The sequence below is a fragment of the Ahaetulla prasina genome, chromosome 2, assembly GCF_028640845.1.
Source record: "Ahaetulla prasina isolate Xishuangbanna chromosome 2, ASM2864084v1, whole genome shotgun sequence".
Lineage (NCBI taxonomy): Eukaryota > Metazoa > Chordata > Lepidosauria > Squamata > Colubridae > Ahaetulla > Ahaetulla prasina.
The window spans coordinates 232685153-232702697 of NC_080540.1; the positions used below are offsets into that span (position 1 = coordinate 232685153).

General features: G+C 34.8%; 1 protein-coding gene across 4 annotated transcripts in view; it reads left to right on the top strand.

Moving 5' to 3' along the window:
- PCSK5 (proprotein convertase subtilisin/kexin type 5) overlaps positions 1-17545 on the top strand; it is a 179784-nt gene that overhangs the window by 123719 nt on the left and 38520 nt on the right. For all 4 annotated transcript variants that reach the window (XR_009153591.1, XM_058170467.1, XM_058170466.1 and 1 more), the window contains exon 10: positions 12043-12146. Coding sequence is in view for 3 of the 4 variants with exons in the window: in XM_058170467.1 (XP_058026450.1) it covers positions 12043-12146 (104 nt within the window). In the remaining variant the exon portion in view is untranslated. The remainder of the gene's footprint in view (positions 1-12042; positions 12147-17545) is intronic.

The following is a 17545-nucleotide window of genomic DNA, read 5'->3' on the forward strand; positions in this document are numbered from 1 at the left end:
CTCTTTTAAAGTATATTTAGAGTTTACTCCTAAATCAGTATTCCAGATTTGTGTGGTGCATCATAAATAAGAGTAGGTATAGCTCTACCACTTGTAATGAACACAAGTCAAATTCCATATATAACTAAATGGTTTTAAGGATAAAACAATAGTTATAACAGTTAACAATCAGATGTTACGTTAAAACCATGGGGACCCCTGTTCTAGGCTACAAACATTTTGTACTGAATTGCTTAAACTACAGTAATCCAAAAAGAAAAGGGAAAAAATGGCTTGGTGCCGGGACACTTTTGCTAAAAAATATATAAACAAATAGTTGTACACAGTGATTATCAACAATCTACATTGTTTTTCTTAAAATAGAAGTTATATCCAATCCTGCTAAATGATGTTCGTGAGGTCATGAAGAGTTGAAACTAACTGAACAACAAAAACAACAAATGTGTTTAGGGCTACAGTTACTGGTGTCTGAGAAACAGCTGTTTGGGCAATGGATCTTCTTCTTCTCTCTCTTGTAAACCTGGCATTTCTCCCATAGCACAGTTCCTCTGGTTCTCCAGAAGAGACTTGGAAGCCCTACAAAAATCAGGGGAAATATTTCATCAGCAATATTTTAATTCAATAAAAGTGATATCACTGGATTTGTTGAAAATGTATGTTCTTATCATATGTGTAACCTGAAGGTATCCATGTATAGTGAGAAGTATCATATTTTCTGATAATGGTGCAATTGCAAGGAGAGAGAGAGAGAGAGAGAGGGAGGGAGGGAGGGAGGGAGGGAGGGAGAGAGAGAGAGAGAGATAGATAGATAGATAGATAGATAGATAGATAGATAGATAGATAGGCAGGCAGGCAGGCAGGCAGGCAGGCAGGCAGGCAGGCAGGCAGGCAGGCAGGCAGACAGACAGACTCACACATCTATCCATTTATCCACTCAGAATGTTACCTTCTGTGCTTGTTTTCCATTTTTTCTGGGTACACTGGGAAGTTCTTTTTTAAAAAAATCTTCCACAGCTGATCAAACATTTCTATTTTGGAGATCCATGAGAGGTTCAGAAGCATTCTTGCAGTTAGGAGGGTTGATGCAGGGATCTGCTATTGGTTTTGCTATTTGCTATTCTTTTTCCATTCATTTGTTTGTTTGTTTTAATGAAAAGAATCTGAAAAAAAATAAGTTGGGTGAAAAAAAAAGCTTAGTACCAAGGAAGGTATTAACAAAGACATTGGAGCTGACAATCAGATTACAAAATAAAGATGTTTCCTGAAGTGGGAGAAAAAGGATTCCAGACTTTTATATGCATTTCTTCTACTTCATTCATGGGATTTTACCGGGAAAGCAGTTCAATAAAAATATCTTCAGTTTGTTACTTTTGAAACCCTAACCATCTTGGTTTGTTTAGTCAATTAGAAAGTCCTTGTGCTAGAACTTCTGGTGGCAAGCTAGATATTCCCGAAGAATCGGGAATGAGATTGTGATGGACATCAATGGCCAGATGGTGACTTCTGACCAGCAAAGTCTTTCTGGAAAAAAAGAGATATTGAAATCACCCACCTGCACTCCAGATAATTGCTCCTCATGAGTAGACTGCAGGAATTGAACTTTTTGCAGTTAGTTTGTGAACTAAGCAGCCAGAAACCAAGGGCTTTTAAAAAGCCCACAATCTTAATATAGTCTATATGGGTACAAAGTTCATAAGAGCGTCATTTCTTAATCATTTTTGATGTAATTAATTTACAGCCAAAGAGAGATTTTCTGAATGGCAGGATAGGATTCCACTTGGTAAGTTATTATTTTTTCTGGTTTACAAAGGAATAAAGACAAAAAAAAGATATTTAAGACTTAAAAACGTTTAACAGAAAGCTTAACAAGTCAATGAAAAAACTTTAAATGGATTAATGGAATAGTTATTTTGAAAGATTATTTTTTGATGAAAGTGCTTTTGAACAAACTGGAACTAAGAGAAACAAAGTGGACTTTTGTGAAAAAGTTCTTTGTTTATTATTAAAGAGTATGACAATTGGTGGGTTTTAAAACAAAAGATAAATATGAGCCAGACTGTGATGCTAATTGAAACTACAGAGTACTAATAGAGACAAATGTATTAAAGGAACAGGAAGATAACATAGGAAAAAAGGAACTTTTCCATTGCCTGAGACACTTTTAATTTTGGATTATAATACCATAATAGCAACTGTCAAAAACATGCAAGAATGAAGGAGAGGAAAAGAACTCTTAGAGCAACCTTTAGAGAAAGGAATTACATCAGATTTGCTTCAAAAATTATATCTGTATATGGATAATAAATTGGAATCACTTGATACTAAATTAACAGCTTTTGAAAAAGAATGAAAGATTATAAAGATAAAAGAGATGAAAGAAGTTAAGAAGATACAAAACATCTGCAAAACAGATGTGAACATTGCAAGACTGAGTTTGAAACAGAATTGTGGACAAATGATGAGCATGTAATTGCTAAAAATGTGTAAAGTTATTGAAATTTGAAAGAGAAGACAAGTGAAAGTGGACTAAAACTATAATTATAATGTATAGATGAAACAGTGAGAAATATGCAGCTGAAAGGACTGAAATTTACATTATGTTATAATCTTAAAGAGAATTTTTTAATAAAAATTATGTATCAATAATATGCGTCACCAAAGTAATTCTTCAGAAGTTACAAAGGCACTTTAAATTTATGTTGAAATAGTAGCTACAAGAAAGGATATTTTATTATGTTTGATCGACTTGTAAAAAAGCAAGAAAATTTTGGATTCTATTACATGTAGGGATTCAAAGGATTTAAAACATTAATGTGCAATTGAAAACAGAGGCTTTTCTTTTGGGTCGAACAGTTGGGGAAAAAAACTTTAGAAAGATGGAATTTTGTTTTTCCACATGATGACTACTGCGAGAATGCCCAAATTGTATGCATAAAGATGGAAAATTTTAGCACTACCCATAATCGAGGAATGGTTGGTTAAGATGATAGAAATTGCTAAGATGGCTAAATTGACTTCTTTGAGTGAAAAGACAATGTCTACATGTATTGATTACTGGAAACCCATTATGGACTTTTTTTGTGAAAAGGGAAAAAAATGAGCATATGATCTTATGTTTTGATAATTATACAGAACAGATTATAGAAATTAGTTATATTATTACTATAGACTAAGAGGTAAATTTATAATTGTACTTATAACTGCTATAAAGAACATTAGAAGTTATTTCTTGGTATCTGTTTTCTTTCTTTTCTATATTTCTTTTATTCTTTTCCTTAATTGCACTTTTAGCTTTTTCTTTGATACTCCTCCTCCTCCTCCTCTTCTTCTTCTCCTCCTCCTCCTCTCATTTTATACTAGTTTGTATTAGTTTCTATCTTCTTTAATACAATTCTACAAATAAACCCTCTTTTTCTTTGATGAAATATAATTACAGGATTATAAATGCAAATATAATTGAGTTAAAATTAAATCAAATATATGCCAAATATATAGTAAATATGATAAGCAACTGGATTGTTGCCATTAATTTCAGTAGAAAAGTGCATTTACTAATGATAATTATAGACTAATTAGTAGTTGTATTTTTTCCAGTCTAATAATTATATGTTTTCTTTTTCCACTTCAAATGTACTTTTGGAGAATAAGAAAACTATGATCCCTATGTGTCAGATAAGCCTTATGTTTTATTAGGTTCATATTCAGGAGTGCTATCCCTTTTCATTCTAAATTATATTCTAATTTATCAGACCAGCATAGTCCAAATATATTAAGGTAGTCCTTTGTGGGTTCTTTTAAGCAGGTTGTTTTGTTTTTGAAATGTAGCCAATTTTCTACTTAGCATTGGGTACAGCCAATACATTTTTCAGCCTTGAAAAGGTTTAGCAAAAGAGTAATAATAATTATTCTTTGGGAGCTTCAAGTTGTCAATTAAAATTAATGAGTGCTTACTTGGTAACTCACCCAGACCAAAAAAAAAAAGCAATTTTGATAAGTTTTTCATACTCTACTTTAAACAAACAAGACTGAAGTCAAACATAAGTGTTAATCACTACATGGATGTCACCAGGCAGCTTTCTTGAAAATAATATAGAAATAATTTGTCACTACCTTCCACGATGGTTTTTCGGCTACCCAGTTTGGAGTTTTTGCATCAGTGGTGGGTTTCTACTGGTTCGCCCCAGTTAGGGTGAACCAGTAGTGGTGGCAGTGGAAAGCTCTGCTCACCCACCTGGACGTCATCACAGACACTCTGTCTATGCACAGAATAGAATAGAATAGAATAGAATAGAATTTTATTGGCCAAGTGTGATTGGACACACAAGGAATTTGTCTTGGTGCATATGCTCTCAGTGTACATAAAAGAAAAGATACGTTCATCAAGGTACAACATTTACAACACAATTGATGATCAATATATCAATATAAATCATAAGGATTGCCAGCAACAAGTTATAGTCATACAGTCATAAGTGGAAAGAGATTGGTGATGGGAACTATGAAACGATTAATAGTAGTGCAGATTCAGTAAATAGTCTGACAGTGTTGAGGGAATTATTTGTTTAGCAGAGTGATGGCCTTCGGGAAAAAACTGTTCTTGTGTCTAGTTGTTCTGGTGTGCAGTGCTCTATAGCGTCGTTTTGAGGGTAGGAGTTGAAACAGTTTATGTCCAGGATGCGAGGGATCTGCAAATATTTTCACGGCCCTCTTCTTGATTCGTGCAGTATACAGGTCCTCAATGGAAGGCAAGTTGGTAGCAATTATTTTTTCTGCAGTTCTAATTATCCTCTGAAGTCTGTGTTTTTCTTGTTGGGTTGCAGAACCGAACCAGACAGTTATAGAGGTGCAAATGACAGACTCAATAATTCCTCTGTAGAATTGGATCAGCAGCTCCTTGGGCAGTTTGAGCTTACTGAGTTGGCGCAGAAAGAACATTCTTTGTTGTCCTTTTTTAATGATGTTTTGATGTTAGCTGTCCATTTGAGATCTTGCGATATGATAGAACCCAGAAATTTGAAGGTTTCTACTGTTGATACTGTGTTGTCAAGTATTGTGAGAGGTGGAAGTATGGAAGGGTTTTTCCTAAAGTCTACCACCATTTCTACGGTTTTGAGTGTGTTCAGTTCCAGATTGTTTTGGTTGCACCACAAGGCTAGTCGCCCGACCTCTCGTCTATATGCGGATTCGTCATTGTCTCGAATGAGACCAATCACTGTTGTGTCATCTGCGAACTTCAGTAGCTTAACAAATGGATCATTGGAGATGCAGTCATTGGTATACAGAGAGAAGAGAAGTGGGGAGAGCACACAGCCTTGGGGCGCCCCTGTGCTAATTGTACAGGTATTCGATGTGATCTTGCTTAGCTTCACCTGCTGCTTCCTGTTTGTTAGGAAGCTTGTGATCCACTTACAAGTCTGTTCCGTTACCTCTAGCTGGTTTAGCTTAGTTAGAAGAATGTCTGGAATGATGGTATTGAATGCTGAACTAAAGTCTACACAAAGGACCCTTGCATAGGTCTTTGGAGACTCAAGATGTTGTAGGATGTAGTGCAGAGCCATATTAACAGCATCATCTGTTGATCTATTTGCTCGGTATGCAAATTGCAAGGGGTCTAAGAGCGGATTCGTGATGGTTTTCAGGTAGGAAAGCACTAGCCTTTCAAAGGTTTTCATGACTACAGATGTTAGAGCAACTGGTCTGTAGTCATTCAGTTCCTTGATGGTGGGCTTCTTCGGCACTGGGATGATGGTAGAGCGTTTGAAGCAAGAAGGAACATAGCACATCTCTAGTGATTTATTGAAAATATGGGTGAAGATCGGGGCCAATTGGTCAGCACAGACTTTTAAGCAAGAAGGAGTTATCTTGTCTGGGCCTGGAGCTTTTCCTGGCTTTTGTCTATGAAATAGGTCCTGCACTTCCTTTTCTGTGATCACTAGGGGTTGTGAACCCAATGAAATGGGGTCAGTTGTAGGAGGCTTGGCTGTTGTTGGTGTGTCTGAGATGGGGGTTGTGGAGATAGGTGGCTGTAGTTTCCTTTCAAACCTGCAGTAAAACTCATTCAGGTCATCTGCCAGTTGTTGATTACCTTCAGCCTGGGAAGGAGGTTTGCCATAGCCGGTGATATTTTTAAGAGTTTTCCACATGTTTGCTGGTTCATTTGCTGAAAATTGATTCTTTAGCTTTTCAGAGTAGCTTCTTTTTGCTGCTCTTATCTCCTTGTTAGTGCATTTCTGGCCTGATTGTACAGCATTTTATCACCTTTTCTGTAGGCTTCCTCTTTGGAATGTCGTAGCTGCTTAAGTTTAGGTGTAAACCAAGGTTTGTTATTACTGTGTATTCGCAAGTTCCTTGTAGGTACACATAGGTCTTCACAGAAGCTGACATATGATGTTACAGTATCTGTGAGTTCATCCAGGTCTGCAGAGGTATGTTTAAAATATTCCAATCAGTGCAGTCAAAACATGCCTGTAGCTTTAATTCTGATTCCTCCGTCCAGGTTTTCACTGATTTAATTATTGGTTTTATGGCTTTAAGTCTTTGCCTGTAAGCAGGTACAAGGTGAATCATGCAATGATCAGAGTGTCCTACAGCTGCACGTGGTAAAGACCGATAGGCATCTTTTAGTGTTGTGTAGCAGTGGTCTAGAGTATTCTTGCCTCTGGTGGGACAATTGACATGCTGAAAGTATTTTGGTAGTTCTTTCCTTAAGTTTGCCTTGTTTAGATCTCCCAAAACAATGGCCAGTGAATCAGGGTGTTTGGCTTCAGCCTCCATGATTTGGTCAGCTAGAGTTCGTAATGCCTTGTTTACACAGGCTTGTGGTGGGACATAAACAGCAATTAGAAGAAATGAGGAAAATTCACGAGGCGAATAGTAAGGTTTGCAGTTGATAATTAGAGTCTCTAAATTGTTGTCACAGAATTTGTAAATTATGTTAAAATCTTGACACCAGGTTGAATAAATATATAGGCATAAGCCTCCACCTTTCTTTTACCAGATGGTTCTGGAATCCTGTCTGATCGTTCAATTTGAAATCCTGGAATGTTCAGGCTGCTATTTTCAATTGATTCATTTAACCAGGTTTCAGAGAAGCATAGGACTGCTGAATTGCGAAAATCAGAATAGTATTTGTTTAAGAGGAGTATTTCATCCATCTTATTTGCAAGTGAGCGTATATTTGTTAGGAAAATTGAAGGCAGAGGAGTTTTAGTACGAGTTCTTAGCTTGATTAAGATCCCAGATCTTTTACCTCGTTTCCTTCGTTTCCGTCGTTTGGTTTTTTTAGTAATCCATGGCTCCGTGGGAATTGCCTCCTCCTGTGTTAGAATCTCCTCCGTGTTTGTAAAGACAGGCGGGGGTGAGATTAAAGAAAGCTGCTCCTTAAAGAAATGTTCCTTAATTTTTAGCAGATGGTCTCGTGAGTAGGAAATCCGTAGTGAGTCACAGAGAACAATTAGAAATAAAGAAACAATTAGAGAGCATTTCACCGAGGCAGCCTTCGTCGGCGCCATCTTAGGTAGTTACAGAAGCACTGTATGTGAGCGAAGCGAGTGAGCACGCACACACGCTTACAGTTCCAAACCGGTAGCAAAGGTAAGTGGAACCCACCACTGTTTTGCATCCAAATACTATGTCTGGCCCTACTTTACTTTTTCAGATTAGTTAGGTACAACTAGGTGATGTTAAAACAAGATTTCTTCTGCAGAAGAAAAGTCAGTGAAGGTGTGTCAGAACAGTTAGCAGATAAGAGAGATTGTAAATTACATCAAAGCCCTGAGAAAGGTGGGAGCCTTGACTCTATATGGTACAATTCTGTATGGCTGAAATTCCAACAGACTTTTAAGGTTCTGTTGTTATATTCCCAAAAATAGAGTTTCAAATACCTGTTCTTTACTCTGAAGAGCTGACATCTTTTTACCGTATGTCAGGTGGCAGCAAAAGTTTTTAAAATTACAAAGTATATTTTTCTGTTATGTTATTGATGCAAGGATAATTGTATGTTTGTTTGTTTCATTTGTTGTTTGTTTATATGAATTTATAAGCCACCCAACTCCAACATGGAGGAATCAAAAAAATTATATTTGAGAGCTGGAAATAGTGATGATACACATGTTACAAGAATAATGTTATATACCTCTATTGTGACAAACCGGAAGGGTAAAATTATGAAACTAATTCACTAAAATATTTTATTCTGAGTTTATTGGATACTCCAAAGAATGCATCAGAAAGAATGAATATAATTTTTTTTTTTGTGATATGAGAAATTTGAAGTACATTATTCCATATTTATTTTATTTATTTATCTATCAGATTTCTATATTTCTCATCACACTTGTGTAGCTCTGGGCATTTTACAAATAAAACATGGGTTAGCATTACAGGTTATTTTTTTTTCAAATAATATTGTAATGCATATACATAGATTTATGGATAAATTTTTTATGTTAAATAAATGAATGTTATTTTGCATTATATACCAAAATTGCATAATTTAACTCTTTGAGAAACTTCTTTATATTTGGGTTGGGGAATACTTTTATATTGAGAGACTGAGAAGGTGCTGGTCTTCTAGACATTAGGGACTAGATTCAAGAAATCTGTAATTTATCAATGTATGAAATTACTTTTTGATATTCGTCAAAAATGTTATCCAGCACGCTGTCATGTTAATTTAATATATTAACTCACTGGGTGGTTTATTTTGCTCTTTTTTTAATTAACTGCTCTCATCAGACAAACCTCTTGATATATGCTGATCTGTTTAGCTATGAAGTGATATGAAGATATACTCAATACTCATCATTACAGGAGATGAGGGTGAAAAGCGGCAAGATGGTGATTGCAAGCTCCATCTGCAATGCTGCATCCCTATCTTGCTAGTTTTGACATTCTCTCACTCCTGATGAATCTACTTGCAAATAATGGGTATTGCTTACAAATGATGGCCTGTATAACACCAGAAGAAAGAACATGTGAGGACTTCTTGGGGCCTGTGATGGCACTATTGTAATATATGTTTGACCAGAGTAGACATCTTGGTTTATTGCAGAGTCTGGTTTCCATGTTAGTGTCATCGTCTGTTGTTGTTTCATCCATCACAAACTTGTGTACAAACAAAATACATAGCTATGTATTATATCTCTTATGTTAGAATGGATAATTTTATTCAGTGGTGTTTTAGAATTTTTACCTTGTGTTTTTTTTTAATGATAGATGTGGAGACTATAACAGGAATGGGGGAAAAACATATATCAACATTTGATATTTTTTATTTCAATTTTCAATTTTCTTATACTACTTTGACTGGTAGACCTATACAAAGATAAATAGACAGAAATTAAATTTTTAATTCAATACTCCTGTATTGCTTAACTATAGGCAAAACCCAGAGAAGTAGTAATCTCACAGTGCTCAACCACAGAATTGAATATTTTAGATATTTGGATTAAGAAATACAGTATTAACTAGAAGTTGGAAGAATTTTATAAATTACAAAATTAGTACGAGAAGTTTTAATAAAGATATTTCTGTTAATTAAATTTAGGAACAATTATTAAAATATGACATTATGTATGTATATTAAGAGGCACTACAGTGTCTCCTAGTGACAATAAAGCAAAAGTACAAGCAGATACGTTTTGTGACATGAATTTTGAAGAAGTGGAACTATAAACATATAGCTTTAAAATAAACTTTATGCAAACCAGAAGAATTTTTGACAAATAGAAATTTCTCTGCTATGTTCCCATAAATTCTCAGTGATTATATGGCTAGTTTGTTCATAAATATAATCCAGTTGAACCCTATAAAATACATCAGAGAAAAAGTTTGAGAGCTGTCCTTATTAATTCAATTATAGGCAACCTTGTGGTAGGCCCCAACAGCCATTTTGTGTCTCAATGATATACTTCCAGATATCATTCCCAAATTTTTATAGCAAAGATTTTCTTTCCTTCTTTTCTAAAGGTACAGAGTACAAAGTCTGCATAAAGCTGAACACATCTGTTTTGCATCATTAAATTGGTTTTTTTACTCTTAATCTCCTGGCTATATCATTGGTTTAGCAAACGATCTCTGCTAGAAAAGTATTTTCCTCCATTAAGCGGATGGCTGTGCAAACTGAATATATACAGTAGCTGAATTAAAGGAGAAAGGATTGGAAAACATACAGTATTTCAAAGGAATTGTGCAGCACAAGTTTTGTGCTAGGGCAGACATAAATTTGATATACTGTAGTTCTTTGCTGATTAAGTCTTAAGACCAAATTGAAGGCTTTTGGTATTCATGTTGCTTGTTTACTGCAAGGATATATAAATTGACATTGCACAGATATATGTGGTCAGACTCACTTTTTCTTGTTTTTATTTCTCTGTATGGTTTTATCTTGTTAGAGAAGACAACTTCCTTATTATTTGATTTCAAACTGTTAAAAATATTACACTATTATTTCTATAACTGGGACCTTGAAAGCATTTGTACATGAGTAGGTACAAAACAGAATCAACAGATTACACTAGCAAGTATGTAGGTGATGCTATGTAATTAAGTGGGGTTTAATTCCAACTTTATGAATTTTAATATAAATTGGATTTTCTCCATTCATTCTTTTATTTTCTTTGCTTAATTTTAATGCTAGAACACAAATGCTCATGGCAAGCAGCAAAAATATGTCTTTCACCTTCAGAAGAATATTAAGAATATTCTTAGAACATATTCACATACTGTTCTTAGAACAAATAGAACATAATACGCTTAGAACAATGGGAACATCATCAATATCTGAGTTTAAACATGTTTGAGATAAACATGTCCCTCAGCCAACAAAAATTAAATAAAAATGAATAAAATATAAAAATGATTAAAAATAAGAAATAGATAAATTGAAAGAAAATAAAAAAGCAACTAAACTCAAAGGGCAGATTTAATGTCCATATTATACAAAATCTGTCCTGGCTTCTAACAATATGAGTCATAAATTGTTTGGGGTAATCTTATTTGCTACTGGTTGCTAGGAGGGTGGCTTCTTTACAAGCACAGGCATATGCGCACACATAGGCCACAAAAGCTTACATCTTTGCTCTGTGGTTGATACATTTTATAATTTTGAGGTATCATTTACGTTGGAGATCATGGTAACAGTTGTTTTTAACTGTTGGGTTTTAAATCTTTGTATACTACCCATAGTCACTGAGATAGGCAGGCATATAAGCTTAAATAAACAAAATGTGGGGAGATGCTCTTTCCCCAAATCTAGCAAATTTTGGAATCTCTACCAGCATAAGGGTCAGAATCAGGATTGGAAATCTTCCCAGTGCTTTCTCCGCTCCAACAAGATCTCTTGATCTTAAGCCATACTGAAGCATCCGGTCCTTGCAAGCCAAGAATTAAATAATCATTAGAAGCACAATCTACAAGGAGATTTTATTTAAATGTTTTTTCTCATTGTAGCCAAAGTTGCTAGAGTGTGAATTGGGTATGAACATAACCAGCACACTCCATTTGCAGCTCAGCATAGAGGTGATGCAGTCTCTAATAAAGGAGAGTATTTGTAGGTCAGGGTTGAAATGAGGGGTCCCTGGTGCTCTCTCAGCATGCTTGTTTTCTTGCAGACATTTCATTGCCCAGACTAGGTAACATTATCAGTACACTGATGATGTTACCTAGTTTGGGTAATGAACTGTCTGCAACAAAACAAGCAAGCTCAGAGAACACCAAGGATTCCTGATGCAGTCTCTCTTTCCAAGTGTCATGGCAAGGCCTAGGCACACTGACAAGCAGCCGCACTTTACAGTGAGGCTATACATGTGCAAAAGCTGTTATTTAAATATCACATAACAATTAACTACAGTATTATCTATTTTTTCATGCAAATGAAATAGTTTTCTGTTTGTTAAAACATTGCCTTCAACATATTAATTAGGAAAATTAATTTAACCCATAATTTATTCTTGCTCTGAACATTTTTGACATTTTTCTCTCTTTTAGATAACCACCTCTTCTTTCCTTTTAGAAAATCACATTTTTATTGTCTTTTTCTAGTCGTTTACTAACATGGAGGGATATTCAACATATTATTGTAAGGACTTCAGGGGCTGGACATCTAATTGCCAATGACTGGAAAACCAATGCAGCTGGTTACAAGGGTAAGTTGTCATTTCATAGTCAACATTTCAGGCCTTACTCAATAAAGTTCCTAGTATTTCTTTATTTCTAAATTTCCCTTTATATTTTTCCCTTTACTTCTTAATCCCAAGTGTTTTTCTGTCAGGTATAGTTCATGTAGCTTCTTTTTTTTACACTAATAAAGTAAATGAGGTCACAAGATCAAGAATTATGCCTCTTGCATATAACTGTTTTAGGTAAAATAAGGAATCCTCATTACAAAATATTATTATTGAAAGTAAAAATGATTCTCAGCTACCTCTTATATGGGTTAATTGGAGAAATCTGTTAGTTATATATTATTCATAGCTAAATAATACAAATTTAAACAATATGTATCTCCTGACTTCTAAGAGAAGTATACTACAGTGTACACATTGATATTATTTTATAAAATTCACTATTAAATAAACTGTGTACTTAAATATGTATATATTGAGAATAATATTAACAAAAATATACGTATTAAGGAATACATAAAAATATGCATTTGGAGAAACATCTTGCCAAAATAATTGTATTATAAAATACAATGAATGTGAATATGAATATATTATGGAAAATGGAATACAGTAGAACCTCTAGTCCCGAATGCTTCTGACCACAAACAAATTGGGTTCTTACCCCCCCAAAAACATTTTCGCTGCCAATTTTCCCTTCCATGCCATTTTTTTGTAAGCACCAAATTTTCAAAATTAAGTTCGGGTCACAACCAAATCGCTTTGCGACCAAAATTAGAATAGAATAGAATAGAATTTTTTATTGGCCAAGTGTGATTGGATACACAAGGAATTTGTCTTGGTGCATATGCTGTCAGTGTACAAAGAAGAAAAGATACCTTCATCAAGGTACAACATTTACAACACAAATGATGGTCAATATATCAATATAAATCATAAGGATTACCAGTGACAAAGTTACAGTCATACAGTCATAAGTGGAAAGAGATTGGTGATGGGAACGATGAGAAGATTAATAGTAGTGCAGATGTTTTTTTATTTACATTTATATCCCGCCCTTCTCCGAAGACTCGGGGTGGCTTACATTGTGTAAGGCAATAGTCTCATTCTATTTGTATATTTATATACAAAGTCAACTTATTGCCCCCCCAACAATCTGGGTCCTCATTTTACCTACCTTATAAAGGATGGAAGGCTGAGTCAACCTTGAGCCTGGTGGGACTCGAGCCTGCAGTAATTGCAAGCAGCTGTATTTAATAACAGGCTTCTTACAGCCTGAGCCACACCGCGGCCCTGGTGTTTACTATTTACTATTTACTATTTTAGTAAATAGTTTGACAGTGTTGAGGGAATTATTTGTTTAGCAGAGTGATGGCCTTCGAGAAAACTGTTCTTGTGTCTAGTTGTTCTGGTGTGCAGTGCTTTATAGCGTCGTTTTGAGGATAGGAGTTGAAACAGTTTATGTCCAGGATGTGAGGGATCTGTAAATATTTTCATGGCCCTCTTCTTGATTTGTGCAGTATACAGGTCCTCAATGGAAGGCAGGTTAGTAGCAATTATTTTTTCTGCAGTTCTAATTATCCTCTGAAGTCTGTGTCTTCCTTGTTGGGTTGCAGAACCAAACCAGACAGTTATAGAGGTGCAAATGACAGACTCAATAATTCCTCTGTAGAACTGAATCAGCAGCTCCTTGGGCAGTTTGAGCTTACTGAGTTGGTGCAAAAAGAACATTCTTTGTTGTCCTTTTTTGATGATGTGTTTGATGTTAGCTGTCCATTTTAGATCTTGCGATATGATAGAACCTAGAAATTTGAAGGTTTCTACTGTTGATACTGTGTTGTCTAGTATTGTGAGAGGTGGAAGTATGGAAGGGTTTCTCCTAAAGTCTACCACCATTTCTACGGTTTTGAGTGTGTTCAGTTTCAGATTGTTTCGGTCGAACCACAAGGCTAGTCGTTCGACCTCTCGTCTATATGCGGATTTGTCATTGTCTCGAATGAGACCGATCACTGTTGTGTCATCTGCGAACTTCAGTAGTTTAACAGATGGATCGTTGGAGATGCAGTCATTGGTATTCAGAAAGAAGAGAAGTGGGGAGAGCACACAGCCTTAGGGGGCCCCTATGCAGGTATTTGATGTGATCCTGCTTAGCTTCACCTGCTGCTTCCTGTTTGTTAGGAAGCCTGTGATCCACTTACAAGTCTGTTCCGGTACCTGTAGCTGGTTTAGCTTAGTTAGAAGAGTGTCTGGAATGATGGTATTGAATGCTGAACTAAAGTCTACAAAGAGGACCCTTGCATAGGTCTTTGGAGACTCAAGATGTTGTAGGATGTAGTGCAGAGCCATATTAACAGCATCATCTGTTGATCTATTTGCTCGGTATGCAAATTGCAAGGGGTCTAACAGCGGATCCGTGATGGTTTTCAAGTAGGAAAGCACTAGCCTTTCAAAGGTTTTCATGACTACAGATGTTAAAGCAACTGGTCTGTAGTCATTCAGTTCCTTGATGGTGGGCTTCTTCAGCACTGGGATGATGGTAGAGCGTTTGAAGCAAGAAGGAACATAGCACATCTCTAGTGATTTATTGAAAATATGGGTGAAGATGGGGGCCAATTGGTCAGCACAGACTTTTAAGCAAGAAGGAGTTATCTTGTCTGGGCCTGGAGCTTTTCCTGGCTTTTGTCTGTGAAATAGGTCCTGCACTTCCCTTTCTGTGATCACTAGGGGTTGTGAACCCAACGGGATGGGGTCAGTTGTAGGAGGCTTGGCTGTTGTTGATGTGTCTGAGATGGGGGTTGTGGAGATAGGTGGCTGTAGTTTCCTTTCAAACCTGCAGTAAAACTCATTCTGGTCATCTGCCAGTTGTTGATTACCTTCAGCCTGGGAAGGAGGTTTGCCATAGCCAGTGGCTATTATGGAACAAATTATGGTTGTGACCAGAGGTTCTACTGTATATAAATGATAACATTGGATAAATATGCATGTGAACTGATATAAAGATGAAGGAACATATCTTCTGAAAAAGTGAGATATTAAGTAAAATTAAAACTGAATGTTCCTTGCTTATGTACTGAAAAAATTATTTCTGAATTTAAATTTTAGATTTTCAAATAGTACCTGCAATATTATAATTTCTTTTTTTGGAAAAGATGTTTCTAACAACTCTTTCACATAAATCAGTTGTTTAAAATAATGAGACATTGAATCTAATACATATGCATTAAATGACTGATACTGATTTCAATTTAATGTTTATAAGAAAAAGAGTCATGACATACAGAGTATAAATGCAGGTGCCTACTTAACACATAACAAATTCTAAGCCATAATTTTCAGTTTGAATTTTAATTTTTTTAATCTTTTATGTTGTTCTTATGTATTTAAAAATTTATTATATTTTGTGTGATAGCATAAACTGAAAAAATATTCATTGCATGTTGATCGTTATTTAATTATTTAATTTATATTCCACCTTTTCTCAAGGACTGTATTAGCTATCAAATATTTCTTTTTTTTAAAAAAAAGTTTTTTTAAAAAAATAACCACATACAATATACCTTTTTTGAACAAAATATCAGCCGGGTACATAATCACATACAATTCAATTTATCCTCCCCCTCTTATATATTTTTATCAATATATTTTCCTTCCCCTCCCTTTTTTTTTAAAATTCTCCTATTTGCATTTCTCTTAAAAAATTTCTAGTCTAACCTTCTGTCCTGAATTTTAATCTTTAATCAAATCTATCCCTTTCTTCCCCCCCACTTTCTCTTTTCCCATTTACGTTAAACCCCTTTATTCCCATTTACTTATTCCTTTCTTTTCAATCTCCATAGCATCAGCATCAATCAACTCTTTACATTTCCATAAACATTTTAAAATTGTCTTTCTTAATCTTATAAATCTTATTTTAAAAAAAGTAAAAAAGAGTCTAATGTTCTCATCTCATTAACATTTCTCAATTCCACTTTTATTTTCTTTAAAATTCCATATTTTCTTTACTTATCCTATATTTCTATCAAATTCTCCTTTTTCCCTTCTCCTCCATTTTTTTTTTGTTTCTCTCTATTAATCCCTATATAGTCCTTGACTTTGTATTTCAACTTCATAGATTTTTTGTTAGTTGTCAGTTCTGGAGCAGCTCTTATTTTTTCTGAATCCTGCTTTCCATCCGATCTTGTAATTATTTCTTTTATTTCTTGCTTAAAAATCATATACATGTTTCTCTTCATTTCAATTATTCTCTTTGTCATATCTTAAAGTTACAGTTCTTGTTCTTATCAAAGTTAATAGTTATTTCTTTGTTTCTTGCTTAAAAGTCATATCCGTGTTTCTCTTAGTTTCATTTATTCTCTGTGTCATTTCTTAAAGTTTTAGTTCTTATTCTTATCAGGGTCAAGCATGTTATTGACAAAGTCCTCCCTTCCAGTTCTCACCAGTCTTAACACTATCGTGGAAAAGCTTTCAACAATAACCACAATCCTTGTAATTTTCTCTTCTGCCTTTAGGTGTCACTTTGAAATCCACAGTTCTAATCCACAATTTGCAAAAGTATCCATTTTGTTTCTTTTACTTAGAGCCGCGCTTTGTTTTATTTAAAATTTAATTTTTTCCAATTAAACCCATTTAAAATCCATATCAAAATTTACTTGATTCCAATCCATAGAGGAAGAAGAAAATCAGAGACATTCCACCAAGTTGCAGTTTTAAATTCTCAATTTTTCCCTTCTTTCTTTTTACAGTCTTAATCAGTGTTAAAAATTTCCAAATTGTCCAAATTTTTGGCTTTAATTAAGGGTTCCGTTCTTTTCCCCCCCTTTTTTTGAGGGTTCTTTGTTTCAATTTTAAAAATCCAATTTCTCTCAGGTCTTTGGGTACTGCTTCCGTTTCTTTTATTTTGCTGTGTTTAACAGTCCATTGTCAATTTAGCCGCTGTTCCATAGCTTTACATTTTTTGGACAAATATCAAAATTTGAAGTGTTTTTTCATGAGTTGGTGTTCATTCACCCTGCTTCAATATTTTGTCCAATTCACTGCTTCATTCCAACACAATCTTATGTGGCTGTCCCGACTTTGGCAGCTTGTAGTGGCTGTGTCTCCTCATCGCAGGGTCGAAGGCAAAAGAGCCGGTGCTGCAGGGAATTTGCAAGTTCCCTGTTAGCTATCAAATATTTCTAACCGCAGTTTCAAAATAACAACAGTATATACTGGGTACGATTCTAAATGCTACAATAATTGCAGAAAATATTGTTAAAATAATTGAATACTGGTTTATTATTTATGCAGCTTAATTTATTTGCTACTTTTCTCTGAGAACATTTTATATTTCTGTTTTATATGTTCAATTTATGCAAACCAAATAGTACATAAGATATCAGGAAAAATTGATAATAACACTGGAATATGATTAATAAATATTA